Source organism: Macaca mulatta, chromosome 19 (genome assembly GCF_049350105.2).
Source record: "Macaca mulatta isolate MMU2019108-1 chromosome 19, T2T-MMU8v2.0, whole genome shotgun sequence".
In the NCBI taxonomy this organism is placed as follows: Eukaryota; Metazoa; Chordata; class Mammalia; order Primates; family Cercopithecidae; genus Macaca; species Macaca mulatta.
In genome coordinates, this window is record NC_133424.1 from 53767839 (window position 1) to 53787349 (window position 19511).

The following is a 19511-nucleotide window of genomic DNA, read 5'->3' on the forward strand; positions in this document are numbered from 1 at the left end:
CCTCCAACTTATATGGCTTCAAGAGTAGAGCTGTTCTTGTTCTTAATGATTTCATTGGAGAAAATTGAATTGGAAGAACTAAAAGAATTCAAGGTCCAGTCCATTCTACCAGTGGATTATAAATACTCAAAGATAATGAACAGTGATTCAATATCGTAACAGGTGTACTACAGTTTTTCTTTTCAACATAATTTTTCTCTATATAGGAGTCTATTTTACCAAAGATAATTCCAGTAGGATGAATTTGTTTGCAAATAGGTTGAGTCTCACCAAACTTGCCTAGATTATTTACCTAAGTGCAGCAAGAGTAGTAATGGACCATAGAGGCTCTTTTTAAAGTTTGCTTGGTAGAAGTTTTATAAGAATCTCAGATCAAACTTTTAAAAACCTCTTGAGGCTAGGAAGCCAAACCAAGGCCAACTTTAGACTTTGCCTGCATTCCCTATGGGTTTATTCTATGTGTATTGTCAAATAGAACTTCCCAGTCAAAGCCTTGGTAATACAACCAATGTTTTCATATGTGTCCTGTTATAAAGAGGGTAGATTCTTACTGAACTTGTGCAAATAGCTTTATTACCATAAGCATATGAATATTCATGCATAGGTTCCCAATTCTGGGGCACTCAGATAGGGAGCAAAAGCAAATGTTTCAATTTTTGTTTACAAAAGTATACTTTACCAAATTGCTGTAAATTATAAATAGCTTCAAAGAGAAATTTCATAAATCTGGAGAATAAAACATTCAAAGAATCAGTGCATTTTCAAATAAAAAATTATGAAAACATTATCCTTTTGATGATTCAGTCCAATAAAATTGAGGTTTTTTTTCTTCTTTGTCTTGAATTTCATGAAGGTATCAGCCTGTTCATTAAAATTTTGAAAGTTCTCAGAGAGTCCAGTGGTATGATCTTGAAGTTATCAGAAACTTGTATTCAAGAGTTGTCATCAGAGTCTTTTCCATATATCTTCTGGAAGAAAAAACAATTTTGGACTGTAGCTGATTGTAAATACTTCAAAGAAGAATCAAAGCAGCTGTCCTGGAATGACAAAGATTTAAAATGACTATGGTGAAAAATCTAATGAGATTTTTATTAGGTTTATTATGGTAAAGACACAGCTCACATAGAAATCTAGTAATCTAGTTACTTCTGTGCATATGACACTATGACTGATAACATACTCGATTTCCAGAAATTTCATATAGTTTTTTTAGAATACTCATTTTAAAATTTATTTTTATTTTTGTTATTATATTTTATTTTTGCTTTTGAGACGGAACCTTGCTCTGTCGCCTAGCCTGGAGTGCAGTGGCACGATCTCAGCTCACTGCACGCTCCGACTCCCGGGTTCATGCCATTATCCTGCCTCAGCCTGAAGCGTAGCTGGGACTATAGGCGCCTGCCACCACGCCCGGCTAATTTTGTTTTTATATTTGTAGTAGAGATAGGGTTTCACCTTGTTAGCCGGGATAGTCTTGATCTCCTGACTTCATGATCTACCCGCCTTGGCCTCCCAAAGTGCTGGGATTACAGGTGTGAGCCACCTCGCCCAGCGTAGAATACTCATAGTATTAACATTCCCATAAATATTATTTAGAGAAGGTTTAGCATCACTTATCACTCATTTGAAAATGCTTTATATATATTTTAACATATCAAATAAGGTGGCTTTTCCATTTAGCTTCTGTTTCCCAACTGGATTACTGAGTTCTTGGTGTAGCCCATTAATACTTAGGGCCAAAAAGGTATAGTCTTATGTATGTTGGAAAAGGTCCTTAGGTAATTCCAGTACTTCTAGCTGAAAATCATTGATTTAGCTTTAAGTTCTACCTATTACAACAAGAATTCTCCATCCTCTTTACATGTTTGTAGTGTCAGGGAAGACTTAAAAATTACCAATGCCTGGGTCCCTCTCTAGACCTTTAAACTGGAACTCATGGGTGGGGGTTGAGTATCCACTTTTAAAATGTTTTCCAGTGATTCCAACGTGTGGTTTTATTTCCCATCATATTTCTCTGATTTCTTGTGGCCTTCACTTTTTTCTTTTTGGTATCATGATTATTTTCAGGTCTCATTTCCTGTCCTAGGCTTTATGTCCCCTGGGGTAGGGACCTTGCCTTCTTCATTTCTGTATCTTTTTGGAACACATGAATTGGTCATCAGGAAAAGCTGTCAACCACACATAGGTTGTGCTGTGAGTCTCGGGTTCACAGGTTAATCCTAATTTCTTTGTTCTCCACGAGGTCAGAGATTGCTTGTGATGAAGGGAGTGGTTAAGTCTGTAGTGCAGATGGTGGAGGGGAGTTCACCCTGTTTTTAGGCGTAGCATTGGAACTAAGAGTTTTATATCTATATGGGTGAAAGGGTAGGGTGGTGTAGGAAGACAGTTCTAATTAGGATGGAGGAATTATACTAGGAAATAGAGGTAAAGGAAGTGAGAAGGATTAGTAAATAGAAGAAATGTGAAGTTACCAAATAGGCTAGAGTAGACTCCTGGAGATTCTTGATTAAGTGAATTAACTAGATTTTAGAAAGATAATGAGGCAGTCATTTGCAAGGAATGTTTCAAAGTCTGGAGACAAGAAGTCAAGCAATACTTTGAGAAGTGTTTGAGCTTTGTGGGAATGGAGAGAATTACACTATTGAGAGATGTGAAAAATAATGAAGAGGGTTTCACAATGTGATACTGTGTTTCTCATTTGAATCTGAGAAACAAACGAGCAGAGGCTGGAGATAACTATGTCTAAAAGACAGCAGGGTACAGGGAGCAGGCAGTCGGCCCTGCACAAAAAAGGACAAGAGAAAGGCCATCATACCTACCAGTCTTCCTGAAATACAGAAATGACATCATGGCTGCTATATCGGATTAAGCCCAGGATAGATCTCCTATTCCCGAAGGAGCTGTCATGGAAAGAAAAGAGAAGATGGAATGGAGGTGATGTTATTTTACAGGGGGGAGCCTCAGGAACAAGGATGTAACATGAGGTACTCTATAATTGTTTCTTAAAGGAATACATCATTTCTGTTGGAAAGTTGATGGGAGATGATTATGTTCTTGCAGTTTTTTTCCCCCTCTCACCATGTTTCTAGGTTGGTGATCAGTCCTCTGCCAATTCTCTACTGCACTCAGATAGTTCAGAAAACTTTCAGATGTGAGGAAGGCTGATTGCTACTTTCTGTGTCATTAGAACTTTCTGCCTTTCCACCTTTTCATGGTTGCATCTTTTTCTCAGAGTCTCTGTTGTGGCAGCCATGAATGAGACCCTGCCAGGTCTCATTCATTGGAACTAAGAGTTTTATATCTATATGGATGAAAGGGACCTGATTGACAGAAGGCCCAGGTCAGTGCATTTCAAATTCACCACCTCCTTTGTACAGAAATCTTCCTTCCCACAGGCTCCCAGCAAGAGTGTGAAAGCAAGCCTAGTTCTCTGAGGCTCTCTTTAACTCTAATGAGTGGCTGGTTGGAGGACTCCCTATCAGCCTTGCAAAAAGTCTCTTAGAACTGCATTGTAACCTAAAATTTCTTTCTGTTTCTTTTTCAGAGTAGTCAGCTTTGCATAGCTGTCTGTGGGTTCTCCCACACTACCTTCATGCCTGCCCCACATTCCCTCACAAGTGCCTTCCCTGATAAATTATCTTGTATGTCTAATCCCATCCTGGATTCATGTCAGTTGGTAAAAACTAACATAGCAGGCTTGATTCTTTGCACTTAGCTTTTTTCCTTTCTTTCCCACAAGCAGTCAGTCACCATGTCCTAGTGTTTTATGTGTTACCTCTTTTTCTATATATATATGGAAACAGTTAGCTACTGTTGAGGGGCATGTCCTGTGTGCCAGGCCGTGTGCTAAATACTTTACTTGTACCTCATTTAATTCACACAATAATCCTGTTAGGTAGACATTATTTCCATTTTGCCAATGAAAAGACAGAAGCTTAGAGTAGTGTGAAAACTTTCCTGGTGTCATATGGCTAGTAATAGGTGGATCTGACATTTGATTCTAGGACTATTTGACCTCAAGGCTAATGATGATGGAAGTAATATAGCAGCTGACATTGGTTTGTCTGTGTGTGTCATCTTGTTTCACTGACTGCCTTAAACATTTAAAAGAATGGTATGAAGCAAGCTCTCTCATTGCAATTTTCAGGTGAGGAATCAGAGATTCAGAGAAGTTAAGAGTCTTGTGCAAGAAATTTATAACTGTAAACTCTTACATTAAAAAAGAAGAAAGATATCAGATCAACAACCTACATTAATACTTCAGGATATGAAAGAAAAACAAACTAAACCCAAGCACAGTGAATGAAGGAAACAATAAGGATTAGAGTGGACAAAAATAAAATGGAGAATGGAAAAAGAATAGAGGAAATTAATGAAACCAAAAGTTGATTCTTCAAAATGAAATCAACAAAACTGACGACCATTAACTAGACTGACTAAGAAAAAAAGAGAGAAGATTAAAATTACTAAAATCAGACATGAAAATGCAGTCTGACCATGGTGCATCATGCTTTAATCCTAGCACTTTGGGAGGTCACAATGGGAGGATTTCTTGAGGCCAGGTGTTTGGACCAGCATAGGTAACCAGGGGAGACCCTGTCTCTACAAAAACAAAACAAAACAAAACAAAACAAAACCAACGAGCTGGGCATGGTGGCATGCATCTGTAGTCCTAGTATCTTGGGAGGCTTAAGGAGGAGGAGAATTGCTTGAGCCAGGAGGTTGAGGCTGCAGTGAGCCATAATCACACCACTGTATTTCAGCCTGAACTGGCCTACAGAGTGAGAGCCTCTGTTCCAAAAAACAATACAAAACAAAAACAAAAAACAAAAAACAAAAAGAAAATGAAGCAACTACTACCAATTCTAATAAAATAATGATTATGAAAGTACTATAAGTAATTGTATGCCAATAAATTGGATAACCTCGATGAAATAGACAAATTCCTAGAAAAACACAAAAATATGAATAGAACTATAATCAGTAATGAGATTGAATCAATAAAAGCATTTGATGAAATTCAGTATTTTTTCATAATAAAAACATTCTAACTAAGAATAGAAGGAAACCACCACAACATAAAGACAATATGTGAAAAACCCAATGCTAACATCATATGCAACGGAGAAAGACTGAAAGGTTTCCCTGTATGAGCAGGAACAAGACAAGGATGCTGCTTTTGACACTTCTATTCAACGTAGTATTGAAAGGTCTAGTCAGAAAAATTAGGCAAGTATTTAAAAAAAGATATTCAATTTGGAAGAAAGGAGTTAAATTATTTCTGTTCGCAGATAACTTGAACTTATATGTAGAAAATCCTAAAGGTGGAACAAACCTATTAGAATTAATAAATGAATTCAGTAATGTTGCACAATACAAAATCAACATTCAAACATAAGTCATATTTCAATACACTAACCATGAACAATCTGAAGGGAAATTAAGACAAAAATTTAATTTCTATTAATATCAAAAAGAATAAAATATTTAGGAATAAGTTTAACCAAAGAGGTGAAATGATTATACCTGAAATCCACAAAATATTACTGAAAGAAATTAAAGATGACATCAGTAAATTGAAAGACATTTTATTTTCATGAATTAGAAGACTCAATATTGTCAGGAGGACAATGCTACCCAAAGTGAGCTGCAGATTCAATACAATACCTATCAGAATCTCAGTGTCATTTTTGCAGTAAAAGAAAAATCTGTCCTAAAATTTATATTCAATCTCATGACTCTAAATAGACAAACAACTATGAAGAGGAAGAATGAAGCTGGAGGACTCACACTTCCTGATTTCAGCATTTACTACAAAGCCCCAGTAACGAATACAGTGTGGTACTGGCATAGAAGAGGACATAGAAATTAATGAAATAGAACAGAGAGCCCAGAAAGAAATACTTGCATATATGGCCGAATGATTTTCATCGAGTGTGCCAAGATCATTCAATGGGGGAAAGGACAGTGTTCTGACGAAATGATATGGGGCAAGCTGTATATCCAAGGGCAAGAATGAGTGGAACCTTTACCTAACACCATATACAAAAATTAACCCACAATAGATCAAAGATCTAAATGTAAGAGCAAAAACTCTACAACTCTTAGAAGAAAACATAGGAGAAAATCTTCATGATATTGGATTTCACAATGATTTCTTGGTTGTAACAACAAAAGCATAGGCAACAAATGAAATGGATAAATTGGATTTCATAAAAATCAAAACCTTTTATATACCGAATAACATCAAGAGAGCAAAAAGACAACCCATGAAATGAGAAAAATATTTGCAAATTATAAGTGTGATAAGAAATTAATTTCCAGAATACATGAAAACTACAAGTCAAAAACAACAAACATTCAATAACCCAATTAAAAAATGAACAAAGGATTAAAATAGTTTTCTCCAACGAGGATATACAAATATATAATAAGTCCATGCAAAGTTCCTCAGCGTCACGAATACTTAGAGATATGCAAATCAAAACCACTATGTGACACCACCTCACACATTTTAGGATGGCTTTGATAAACAACAATGACAGCAACACAAAGCAACAAGTGTTTTCAAATAGGTGGAAAAATTGGAGCTCTAGTGCATTGCTGGTGGGAATGGGAAATGTTATAGCCACTGTAAAAGATGGTGTGGCTGTTTCTCAAAAAATTAAACAATAAATTACCATTTGATCCAGCAATTCCACTTCTGGACATGCTCCGTATAGAATTGAAGGAAATTTGAACAAATATTTGCACATTGATGTTCAGAGAAGCATTACCCACAGTAGCCAAAAAATGGAAACAACGGAAAAGTCCATTGAAAGATAAGTGGGTAAGCAAATGAGGTATGTCTATACATCGAAATATTATTCAACCATAAAAAGGAATAAAATTCCAATACATCGTGCAAAAAGGATGAACTTTCAAGATATTATGCTAACTGAAATAAGTCAGACACAAAAGGATAATAAATATATAATTCCATTTATAAAAGATAGAATAGCCAGTTACATAGAGACAGAAAGTAGAATGCTGGGTTCTAAGGGTTATGGGGAGAAGGAGTGAGAGTTACTGTTTATTGGGTACAGAGGTTTAATATGGTAAAAGGAAAAAGTTCTGGAAATGGATAGTGTGATGGTTACACAACACTAAATTGCACGCTTAGAAATAGTTAATGATAAGTCTTATATTAGATACATATGAAGTGTTCAGTAGTCTTACCCTCTCTATAAATATACACTTTTTGGCATTGCCCCTTTCCTGCCATGCAGAGCCCCAGAGGTGAATCTCCCTATTTCTCCAAGTGTGCATCACTCACTGTCCTCTGTGCTGTGTCCCACGTGCTATGCCCACAACCTCATACAGCCGGTGATTTCAGAGCCAGGACACAGCTCAAGAGTCTTCCCCAAGGCTCCCTCTCTTCTTATTTCCCTGCAGCCTAGGCTTCACTTCAACTGGCAGCTCGATTTATCCGAATTCAGGACAGGCCACCAGGGCTCTTTCTCCATCATGCTGGTCCCACCCCAGGTGGAGTCAGGCAGGGCGTCACCAGAGGAGCCCGGAGCAAAGCAGGGAGCAGTCTGAGTTGCTCCTCCCTCATGCAAGGGCCTTCCTCCTCTCATTTGGAGGAAAATTGTGAGCTTGTTTCAAAGCCTCAGATGTTCCTTTTAGCTCAGGGAGTAGGTAAAAGAAAACAAAGATGTGGCAGAAAGGGATGTGTCGGTGACAGCGAGAAGCAACTTGATCTTGAGGACTCTCCTTCTTGTCCCTCTGTGAAGCCTCTTCCACCACGTAGGACTCAGGGCTGACAAAGCCCCCTCCCAACCTTTCTCAGGCTGGACACAAGGTCAACCATGAGAAAACAGTAAAACAAGGAGAAGATAGTCTGTAGAGACAAATTGGGAGGGTTCAGGAGAATTTAGGATTTGCTTCTGCACATGGGACACAGGCTGGGAATAAAAATGTTTTCCTGACTCTTCTCTGAAAGCCAGATAGACTCCACCTAAAACCCTATTGCCAATGATGCAGGATCCACTTACCAGAGACTTTGATTTTCTTGAATGTGGAAATTTCCCTGCCAGTGGCTGAGTTACGAGCAGAGCAACCATAGAGCCCGCTATGCTCTGTAGTAATTTGGAGGATAGAGAGCTTATGTCCTGATTGCTGAAGCTTCCCATCAATCGTCCAAGAATACTCTGCTGGTGGGTTAGAGTCCGCGAAGCAGTACAAGTAGAGGTTTTCTCCTGAATGGTAATAGGTGAACGGAGGGAAAATGCTGGGGAAGTCTGGACCATCTGGAGTAAAGAGAATAAAGCCACTGGTGATGTCATCCGAGGGAAGGGGATGCTCCTGGTCTCTTAAAGGGATACAGTGTCACTCTGAGCCAAGACACACCCTCAAGTCCCAGCCAAACCCCCTCTCTGTTCACTGAGATGAGGCCTAAGGTTCTCAGGCTTAGACCCATCACAGGCTGTAGACCCCAAGTCTCCCATGACAGGAGCATCCCCTCCCCTTATATTCTTGGTTAAGGCTGTGCCTACCCAGGTTTTCCCAGGGCAGGGAGTCATGGCCAGCTCAGGTGTCCAGAAATAAAAGTGTCTGTACTTGGACCTGAGAGAGACTGAGATGCCTGGCCTCTGGTCGTTTGTATTTAAGCTCGTGACCTGGCCACAAAGGTACTCACAGAGAACATTCAGGGTGACAGGGTCACTGAAGATGCTACCAAATCGGTCCTGTATTTCACATTCATAGGGTCCTGTGTCATTTCTTGTGACATTGGCTAGAATGAGGATCCTGTTTTCACCGGGTTGCTTTAGCCTGGAACTGACCGGGAGGCTCTGACCATTTACCCACCACACATAGGTATGGTTCTGAGTCTTAGGTTCACAGGTTAAGGCTACAACATTCTTATTCTCCATGGGGTTGAAGTTGTTGCTGGTGATGTAGGGCTTGGGCAGCACCGCTGTGTGGATAACAGAGAGAAGATTGTCCTGTGTGGCACCTTTGATTCCTCCACAGACATCCTTCAATCAGAGTTGGCATCTCCCACCTCTCAGCCCTCCTGAGTCCTTGAAAGTCAACAGCTGGCGCGTGTGTCAGGAGACAGATGCATGATGACCTAAGGGCTCAAAGACTGTGAGGCCACCTGCTCTGTCTTAGGGAAGCACAGACTTTCTCAAGTGTGAATTGAGCAGCAGTGTTGGGTCATGGACAGACACGTGAGTGGGAGTCACAGCCCCTGGTACCCCTCCCAGTCCCTCTCTAATCAACTGACTGGCTGGCTCACCTTGGGTTCCTTACCTGGAATGTGTAACTGCTGGATCTCTTCCAAATTCCATCCTACTTTGCCCCGCTAGATGTGATTTCTCTGCAGCTTCCATTTCCAAGGACATTCTAGAGATGAGTAATAATGGGACTTCCCATTGTCCCGAAACCCTGAAGATACTGAGCAGCCTGGCCTGGGACTGGATGTTTCAGCAGAAATAAGACAGGGGAGACCAGAGTCAAGCCTGGAGGTCAGTTCAGTCATCAGGCAGTGGAGGCACAAGGTGGGGCAGTTTTCTACAGGTGTTTCATGATGACTTACTTGAGCCAGTGACCTCCAAAGATAGAGCAGAGTGCAAGGAATGATCTAGAAAGAGTGAAGGGGACAGGCAAGAGCTGGTGGCTTTGGAGTAGAACCATGTTCCCTGTTCTGGGTTCTTTAAGTTTTCCCTCCTTCTGCAGAGGACAGGTGAGGACTATGTGGATCTTTCCAGAAATACATGTGGATATTTGCAAATACAGAACTGACTGGTGGAAAGGGTGGCAATGAACTGCTGGAAATCTGGTCCTCATGGACCATGTGTGTTTGATGGATATGAGACAAATTTGGGGAGAAGTTTTGCAAATATTTTCTTCCATTGGACACTCTACTCTCTGATTCCATGAGTTTGACTACTCTAGGGACTTCATGGAAGTGGATTCCAGAGTGAATTTGAGAAGAGACTGCTGGTTTTCAGAAACTGGGAGTGGGGAGAATTAGAAGTTGTTCATGTGTATGCAGTTTCAGTTATGCAAGACCGGGAGGTTCTAGAGATCTGCTGTACAGTTTGATGCCTACAGTTCACACAGATTGAGTGTTTCTTATGCATAAGACTTAGGACAAAAAATGATTTTTTTGATTCTGAAATATTTGTCATATACTTACTAGTTGAGCATCCCAAATCTGAAAGATTCAAAATCTAAAATGCTCCAGTGAGCATTTCTTTTCAGCATCAGATTAGTACACAAAAGTGGGAGGTGATAAGCCAAATATATTCTTGCCCCCCCCTTTTTTTTTCTTACACCACATTTCTAGCTTGGTGATTAGTTTTTGGTCAATTCCATACTGGCCATGCTGCACTAGTATATTTTTGAAGGCTTTGGGATGTGAGAAAGGCTGATTGCTATTTTCTACGTCATCAAATCTTTCCACCTTTTCATGGTTGCATCTTTTTCTCAGTGTCTCTGTCATGGCAGTCATTAATAAGAGCCTGTCAGGTGAGATTTAGGACAGATTTTTGCAATTGTGCAAAAAATGTTACTGGGATTCTGGTAGGGGTTGCATTGAATGTGCAGATCACTTTGGGTAGTATTGTCTTCCTAACAATATTGATTCTTCCAATCCATGGAAATGAAATGTATTTCCATATATTGATGTCATCTTTCAGTAATGTTTTGGAGTTTTCAGGGTATAACCCTTTGACTTTTGGGTTAAACTTATTCCAATATATTTTATTCCTTTTGATGTTAATGTAAATTGAAATTCTTTTCTTAATTTCCTTTCACATTGTTCATTGTTAGTATGCAGTCTAAAGAATGATCTAGAAAGAGCAAAGCGACAGGCAAGAGCCGGCGGTTTTGGAGCAGAAACATATTCCCTGTCCTGGGTTTTTGATTTTCCCTCTCCCTTTGCAGAGGGAAGATGGCTCTTTTCTGACAGCCAGAATAACCAGATAGACTTCACTGGAAAACATATTGCCAGTGCTCCAGGGATCCACTTACCAGGGACTATGATCCTCTTGATTATGAGATTTGTTCCACCAGTGACTGAGTTATGGATGAAACAGACATAGACCCCTGTATATGTTTTAGTGATTTGGGGGATAAAGAACACTTGTGCTGATTGCTGGAACTTCCCATCAATTAGCCAAGAATGCTCTGCCAGAGAGTCTGTGAGACAGGAGAGCTTGAAAAGTTCCCCTGTATGGTAATAGGTGTATGAATAAGAAAAGGTGGGGGCATCCAGGCCATCTGGAGCAAAGAGAATAAAGGCACAGCTGATGTTGTCAGAGGGAAGGGAAAATCCTGGTCTATGGAAGGGCCACAGTGACCCTATGAGCTAAGTCACAACACTGAAGTCCCAGCCAAATCCCTGCTGTGTTCACTGATCTGGAGCCTGAGACATTCCCCTGTTTCTCCCATCATAAGCTGTGGACCCTGAGTCTCCCATGACAGGAGCAGCCTCTTCTCTCCCATTGTTGATCAAGCCTAAGCCTACTCTTAGTAGTCATGGCCAGTTTTGATGTCCAGGGGTAAAGGTCTTTGTACTTGCACCTGAGAGGGACTGAGAGGCCTGGCCTCTGGCCATGTGTATTTGGGATGGCAGCCTGACACACAGAGGAACAGAAAATACTCACGGAGGAGATTCAGGGTGACTGGGTCACTGCGGCTGGAACTCACTGGGTTCTTCATTTCACATTCATAGGGTCCTGCAGTATCGTTTGTAACACCAGATATAATGAGGGTCCTGTTGTTTTTGGACAGCTTCAACTTGTGACTGATAGGGCCACTTATCCACCACAGGTAGCTTACATCCCGAGTGTGAGGATCACAGGTTAAGATGACAGTCTCCACGGCCTCCCTGGGGCTTAAGTTGCTGCTGGAGATGTAGGGCTTTGGAGTCTCCACTATGCAGATAACAGAGAGAAGATTGCCCTGTATGGCACCTTTGATTCCTCCAAAGACATTTTTAAATCGGAGATGGCATTTCCCACCTCTCAGCGCACCCCACTCCTTAAAAGCCCATGGCAGATGTGTGTGTGTTACAAGACAGATGCATGGCAATCTGAGGGCTCAGAGATTGTGAGGCTACCTGCTTCATGTGTGAGAAGCACAGACTTTCTCAAATGTGTATTGAGCAGCAGCATTGGGTCATGGCAAGATACAGGACCAGCAGTCACAGCCCCTGGTGACTCTGAGTCCCTCCCACTCCAACTGCCTGCCTGGTCACCCTGTGGTCCTCACCTGGAGCATGTGGTGCTGGAATCATCTTAGTTTCAGTCTTACTTTGCCCCCCAAGGTATGTTTTCTCTGCAGCTTCCCTTTCCAAGGACATCCTAGATATAGATGATGGAACTTCCCATTGTCCTTAAGCCCTTTGAGTACTGTGAAGCCTGGCCTGGGACTGCGTACTTCAGTAGAAATAACACTGGGGAGACCAGAGTCAAGCTTGGAGGTCAGTTCAGTCATCAGGTAGTGGAGCCACAAGGTGGGGCAGTTTTCCCAGCTGTCTCATAGTGACTGACTTTAGCCAGTGACCTCTAAAGATAGAGCAGAGTCCAAGGAATGACCTACAAAGAGTGAAGGGGACAGGCAAGAGCTGATAACTTTGGACCAAGACCATGTTCTCTGTTCTGGGTCCATGATGTTCCCTTCCCCCTGTAGAGGGCAGGTGAGGACCATGTGGATATTTCTAGAAATACATGTGGATGTTTGCAAATGCAGAACTGACTGATGGAGAGGGCAAACATGAACTGATGATGGAAGTCTGGCCCTCATGGACCATTTGTGTTTGGTGACTATTAGACCAATATTTGGGAAGAAGTCTTGCAGATACTTTCCCTCATTAGACATTTCTACTCTCTGATTATATGAGTTTGACTACTCTATGTGCCAAATAGCAGTGGATTCCAGAGTGAGTAAGAGAGTAGAATAGTAGTTTCCAGGAGCTGGGGTCGGGGAAATAGGGCATTGTTCTGTGGGTGTGCAGTTTCAGTTATGCAGGATGAGGAGGTTCTAGAGATCTCCTGTACAGCTTCATGCCTATAGTTCATGCAGATAAAATGTTCCTTATGCAGAAAGCTTAAAACCAAGTGTTTTGGATTTCTAACTTTCTTTTTATTTTGGAATATTTGCAATAGATGTAATGGTTTAGCATCCCAAATCTGAAAAATTTAAAATCCAAAATGCTCCAGTGAGCACTTCTTTTTAGCACCACATCAGTGGTCAGAAGTGTTGGATTTTGGGGCATTTCAGATTTTGGATTTCTGCATTCGGGATGCTCAATTTGTGATACTGTAATTTTCCCATAAAATGTCAGGAGTTTAGACCTCATGTTATGTTTTGACTCTAGTAACAAAACATTAAAATGTTTGGAGGAAACATTAAAATGTTGTCATAAGTGGAAATTTTTACTGATGGTCCAAACATCTAAGATCAATTGCTGGTAGTAGTATTTCTCTTGATACCCAATTAAGGTTTAGGTGTGGGGTGAATTCCAGCAGGATCACATTATGCTCAAAAAAGATGCCAAACGTGATTTGAAATTAGCAAGTCCTTAAGTAGAGAGAGTCCCGTTAAAAGGACAGAACTGGCCAGTGTGTCTATTACATAAAGGGAGGAATGATGCCGAATTAAAAGAAGTGATGAGTGTTATGTTAGTAAATATAAAAAGAGTTCCCTGTTTCTAATTTCCGTGCAGTTTGGAAAAATGGGGAGGAGCCCAAAACAGATATGTGAAATTCTTTCTTCATTTTCTCCCAGTCTCAGGAAATACAACTAGATTTTCAGTTTGTGTGAATTAGGAAGAGTCCAAGTGACATGCCAACGGCTCATGTGTCCCCCACACGAAGAATCCCAACTTGTGAATATGGCATCATCATCAGGAAACAATCGTATGTGGCACAGGCAGTAAAATCATCAGATAGCACACACCTGGCCAACTTCAACAGGTCCCCGAAACCACCAGTATTCCCATTATGTGTATGTTACAGCCTTGGTAGTTGTCCCGCAACTACAAAATTGAAAAATTGCTATTGTCAATAAAGAATGTTAAATATGAAGTTGAATTTGTTGTTCAACTTTTTTTCCCCACACTCTTTTTGAACTTTCCTGTTTCATTTTTGGAAGTTTCTATTGACACATCCTCAAGCTAAAAGATTCTTTCCTCAGCTGTGTGCAATCCACCAGTAATCATCTAAAGCATTCTACATTTCTCTAACAGCCCCTTTTTTCTTTTTTTTTATCTGAGACGGAGTCTTGTTCTGTTGCCCAAGCTGGAGTTCAGTGGCACGACCGTGGCTCAAGCAAGCTCTGCCTCCTGGGTTCATGCCATTCTCCTTCCTCAGTCTCCCAAGTAGCTGGGACTACAGGTGCCCGTCACCACGCCTGGCTAATTTGTTTGTATTTTTAGTAGAGACGGGGTTTCACCATGTTAGCCAGGATGGTCTCAATCTCCTGACCTCGTGATCCACCCATCTCAGCCTTCCAAAGTGCAGGGATTACAGGCGTGAGCCACTGTGACTGGCCATCTCTGAGGGATTTTAATGAGTTGTTGACTTTTGAGTTTGTTCAGCTTTTTACTTACTGTTAGAACCGAGTGACAAATTTCAAGTTTGTTATATGCCTGACAGGAAACCAGAAGTCTCTAGGAAGTGACTGGAGAATGTGAGCTCCACAGTAGGTTGAGGATGGAGTCACAAGTGAAATGGGTGAAATCAGTCCATGGGCTTTGGAGACTGCAGACCTGTCCAGCCTTTGACACCCTGGTGAGTCAGTGCAAAGATTACAACAATGACAGCAAACTAGCATGGCTGACTCCATCTGGCATCTAGTCTCAGGCTGGCTGTCCTCACTCATTCCTGGACATAGGCCAGGCTAACCATGGGTGGAATGTAGTTTATGGTTTAACTTTGAAGCAAGAATGATAATAGTTCCTCCATAACACTAATACCCTTCTTTTGCCCAGGGATTGCCTTTGTAAAACTGGTGAAAGACCATGAGACTAAGATTATAGGAGGAAACTGAATTCTGCTAAAATGTAGGCATAGTTTCTATAATCCCTTACTCCTCAAATGTCATTTGGCCAGAGTTTACAAAACTTGTAACTAATTGCTCCTATAGATAACATCACTATTGTAGAACCTGAGATTGGTCTTTTGAGATGTTTCTCATTCTTTGCATTCTGGCAACAGGCTGATCTCATTCATACCCATGACTAATGGCTCAGCCAGTCTCGTGGTCCCCACCTAGAGGTGAATTCAAGCACAAACAGATCATTTCCCTCCACCCCCATGATTCCATCCCCCAAACAATCAGCAGTACCCATTTTTTAGTCCTGTGCCCCTGAAACTATCCTTGAAAATCTCTAACCCCTGATCCACTAGGGAGGCTGATTTGAGTAATAATAGAACAGTCAGCCTAGTTAGAGGGAGTGTCTGGGGAAGGCCTAGGAGTGGAGGAAGAAGCTGTGCAGGGCAGGGCTTGCCAGTTAGAATGAAGTGGGAGGAAGATGAGGGACACAGAGAAGCAGAGAGAGGCAGAGACAGCCTGGCAGTGAACAATGGGGGCTACAGTGACTTCAGAGACCCCAGGGGCCAGGTGACCCCATTTCCACAGTCCAGGACCAGGGAGCCCTGAAAACCCTCCCGTGCCCAAAGAGCTTCAGAGTTACATGAGATGTGGTGTCTTTAGGAGCAAGAGGTAGTGGGGGGATGAAACATGAGTGTCAGCCTCTGAAGGACAAGAAACAGGTGTGGCTAGACCTCCTAGGGTGCTGCATCTGAGGTCCACTCTGTAAAGCAGTTATGGACCATTCATTTCTTCATTCAATTCCTTCATTTGTTATGCGAGAGCTCCTGAGTGTGTGTCTCTCACTGGGCCTGTGCTGGTGCGGGGTGTGAGTGGGGAAAGAAAACAAGATTCTCTCCTTTATCCTGTCATGCCAGTGACATGGACACTTTGGGAAACAGGATTTCAGGTTCAGTGATAGGGGTTAAGATCTGAGGGGGAGGCCTGGACATTTTTTGCACTGACTCTGACAGTTGAGACAGGTGATTTAATTCTGGAGAACAGACTAATCAGCTGACCATTTGCTCTCACTCCTCTGAGGTTTGAATGCCTAAGAAGAGACGATTTGAGACAATAATTGACTATGGGGTCCTTGGAATCCAATAAGCCCTCACTTCTGGTGGAGGAGAGGATGGGCCTGTGGCTGCAGACAGACCTCATTGACCCTGATCTGCCTTTTGTGTTTGTGTGACTCTGGTTCAGTGACGGTGCCTTCCTGTGCCTCAGTTTTCTCTCAGTCAAATAAGCTAAATGGCAAATGGACTGTGGCTTTTCATGCTATCTGTGAATAAATTGTAAATTCTTCACAGTCACCTGACCTAATGTTTGGCACAGTGGAGGTGTTCACACAAACAGCATTTATTATTATTCACTTCCATGAGGGAGCACCTTTAGGTCAGATCCCTGTGGACAAGCTGCTGCCAGGTACATTTTCTCTCTTCTGTTTCTGTTTCCGGGGACATTAGAGTTTCTCTGGAGTGTCCTAAGCCTTGCAAGACAGTTGGCTGATGGCCTACAAAGCTTGTCTTTCTGTCCTCTTCACTCTGAGTGTCAGGTGAAGAAAGCTCTGTCCTTGCCTAGATGAGCCTCTGAGAGCTGAGCCCTGGCAGTGAGCAGCTCCAGGAGACACAGTCCTCAGACAGCTGGTGAATCCTTGGTCCCAGTAAGCCCTGCCACAACCGAGCCCTGGCACAGGCTCCTCAGCTTTATCTGGAGTAAGGATTAAGGGACAGGGGTCTGGGGTTGAAGCTTCTAGAGCTGAGCTTCTTTGAGAGTATCTTTGCCCCTTAGGCAAAGCCCTACTCAGTTCTCCAGGGTGTTTCTCAGGGTAAGGTTTATGAAGAGGGCATGAGGTGCTTGGCTGAGGCTGATCTCCTCGTGCTGAGCACCCCCCATCAGACTGTCCTTCTTGTGCAACAAGTGTCTGCAGGGTCTGGAGGCAGGAAAGGAATTCTGATCTGTTGAAGTTTGTCTCCTCTGTGTGTGTCCTGCACTAAATACCAAAACCCCAACATGGGACATAATGCAGAGAGGGACAAAGGCACAGTTCAGGCCTGACAATCCTGTATGTGCAAAGTAGAAGTGACCCCCGCCCCCCAACACCCAGGGATCATGTGGAATCACTCACGATATAAGGTGAAATGTGCAGTTTCTCCTTCAGTCCTGTCACCTCGCTTTATGATTTGTATGGTATAGGATCCTGTGTCCTTCTGGGTGACATTCTGGATCAGTAGGGATGCATTGGAATATACTGTTTCTCGTCCACTGTATGCAGGCCCAGCTATAACTGTTTCAGTATCTTTTACATATGATGTAACGTAAAGGTGGAAGTCCGTTTTTTGCCCTTTGTACCAGATGTAGCCAGTAAGATTCTGGGGCAAATTGTGGACAAGTAGAAGAACATCTTTCCCCTCGGAAACTTTGGTTGGCTGGGCTTCAATTGTGACTTGAGCAGTGGTGGGCGCGTTCCAGAAGATTAAAAGTGATGCTAGGAGGTGGAGAGAGCATCAGTCAATATTGAGACCTATGTATGGGGGTGAAAACATTGGGCCCTGGGTCCTGAGAAGATCTCTTCAATCATCAGCCTTGAAGATACACACACACACATACAAACACACACACACACCCCAGTAGGACAGTAGGACACACACATACACCCCTTTTGTGTGTGTGTGTGTTTGTGTGTGTGTGTCCTACTGTCCTACTGGGTGAAGGTCAGCAGCATGATCCCCGTTCCTTCAACCCTTCTGACCTTGGCAGTTTTCTGTTTGGAATCCTCTTCCCCAGGGATCTTCACGGCTCCCTGCACACCACCCTCAGGTCCTGCTCACATCAGGGCATCCTTAGACTTCTTTCCTGACACCTCCTTCAGAGACCCTGGGTCTTCCCTTTCTGACCTTTCCCTGCTCTGCTCCCTCCGGAGCTCTTGTCAACACTTGACCTCACATTCTAGATCTCTTTGCATATTTGTCTTCCTTCCCATGACAGAGTGAGCTCCATGAGGACAGGGACTTTTGTGATCTTGGTTGTACCCCAGTGTCTGAGACAGGCTGCAGACTTCTGTAGATTTGAAGGTTCCCAGGGCCCTCCATGCCTGGGTTGTTTCTTTTATTCTTTCCCCAATTGTTGAGGTTTTTTGCTGAGGACAGTGTTTCATGCCCCGCTTATATTTTCATTTGAAGTGTCATCTGATAATAGTTATTATTGTCATTTTTCAAAATGTGGTGTCCAGTGATGATTAACCAGGAAAACAGAACACTTGAGATTTTCCTACCTCTTACCAATTCCGGTTCAATGTGATTTTCCTGTTTTGACCCATGTCCCTCTCTGGTGTATTTTCCCCTATCCAGACTCCAACAGAGCCTTCTTTTCTGTTTTTTTGTTTTTCTTTCTTCTTCTTTTTTTTTTTTTTGAGATGGAATCTTGTACTGTCACCCAGGCTGGCATGAAGTATCGAGATCTTGGCTCACTGCAACCTCTGCCTCCCAGGTTCATGCAAATCTCTTGCCTAAGCCTTCCGAGTAGCTAGGATTACAGGAGTACACCACCACAGCTGGTTAATTTTTTGTATTTTTCATAGAGACAGGGCTTCACTGTGTTGACCAGACTGGTCTTGAACTCCTGACCTCATGATCCGCCCACCTCAGCCTCCCAAAGTGCTGGCTTCTTTTATTTCTTAGAACCCCATCCTCTCCAGGAAACCCCATCCAATCATTCTGCTTCCTCCTCCTGTCCTCTCCCAGGAAGTTCTCTCCTCACCTGTGAGCAGGAGCTCCTTCCAGGTGATGTGCAGTGTGCAGCGAGGGGCTGAGAGGGGCCCCATGGCTTGTGCCGCCTGCGTGTTCTCTCTGGAGATGAGCCTGAGATCCAGAAACTTTCTGAGCACGGCTGTCAGCTGTGCTGTCCTTCCTCCTTCTGTGCTGAGCCTCTTCCTGGGGCAGGAGCACTTCTCAGGCTCATGGGCGGGGTCTGTGCCCAGGACACTTCTCTTTCCCTTCCCCTCTCAGTCCTGCCTCCTTGTCCCTCCTTCTCTTTTACCTTTTGTCTGTGTGTCAGGTCCCTGGGAATTGTGGAGGCATCTGTCTGTTTCAGCAGTCTGTCACCAAACCTCAACACACACTATGTGCAGAAACACACACACACACACAAAAGAGACACACAGTCACACACATACCCTGTAGGTTGGGCAAGCACAGTCCTGGGCCTCAGCCTCCTGCTGTCCCCATGGGTCTGGCTTGGGGTGCACATTCACGCCCTTTGCCTTCTTTCCTCCCCATCTGGCTCTCCCCTTCAGTGCAGGAGGCTGGAGCTGCACCAGGTCCCTGTCACAGGGACACCCCATTGTGCTGTGGGTGAGTTGTGTGTTGGCTGATGACAGGAACCCTTCCTTTCTCTAATTGTGTCTAGCTTGGCTGCAGCTTCCA

The 19511-nt window shown here is 42.8% G+C and overlaps 1 protein-coding gene across 4 annotated transcripts; it reads right to left on the minus strand.

Moving 5' to 3' along the window:
* Nucleotides 1-551: 551 nt before the first annotated feature.
* Nucleotides 552-19003, minus strand: LOC106995754 (pregnancy-specific beta-1-glycoprotein 3-like). Of its 4 annotated transcripts, none has more exons than XR_013410715.1 (7): nucleotides 18847-19003; nucleotides 17216-17575; nucleotides 11658-11927; nucleotides 8681-8959; nucleotides 8037-8291; nucleotides 2816-2900; nucleotides 552-1037 (listed from the first exon to the last, which is right to left on the minus strand). XR_013410715.1 is itself a non-coding variant. In XM_028838893.2 (7 exons), exons 1-6 carry the CDS (start codon nucleotides 18908-18910, stop codon nucleotides 2866-2868), a joined length of 1263 nt encoding a protein of 420 aa, XP_028694726.2. In that variant the 5' UTR covers nucleotides 18911-19003; the 3' UTR covers nucleotides 552-1037; nucleotides 2820-2865. The 4 variants fall into 4 exon arrangements, 3 of the variants coding, with proteins under 3 accessions (XP_028694726.2, XP_077839181.1, XP_077839180.1); XM_028838893.2 differs by having other exon boundaries at nucleotides 2820-2900; XM_077983055.1 differs by lacking the exon at nucleotides 11658-11927 and having other exon boundaries at nucleotides 2820-2900.
* Nucleotides 19004-19511: the final 508 nt, after the last annotated feature.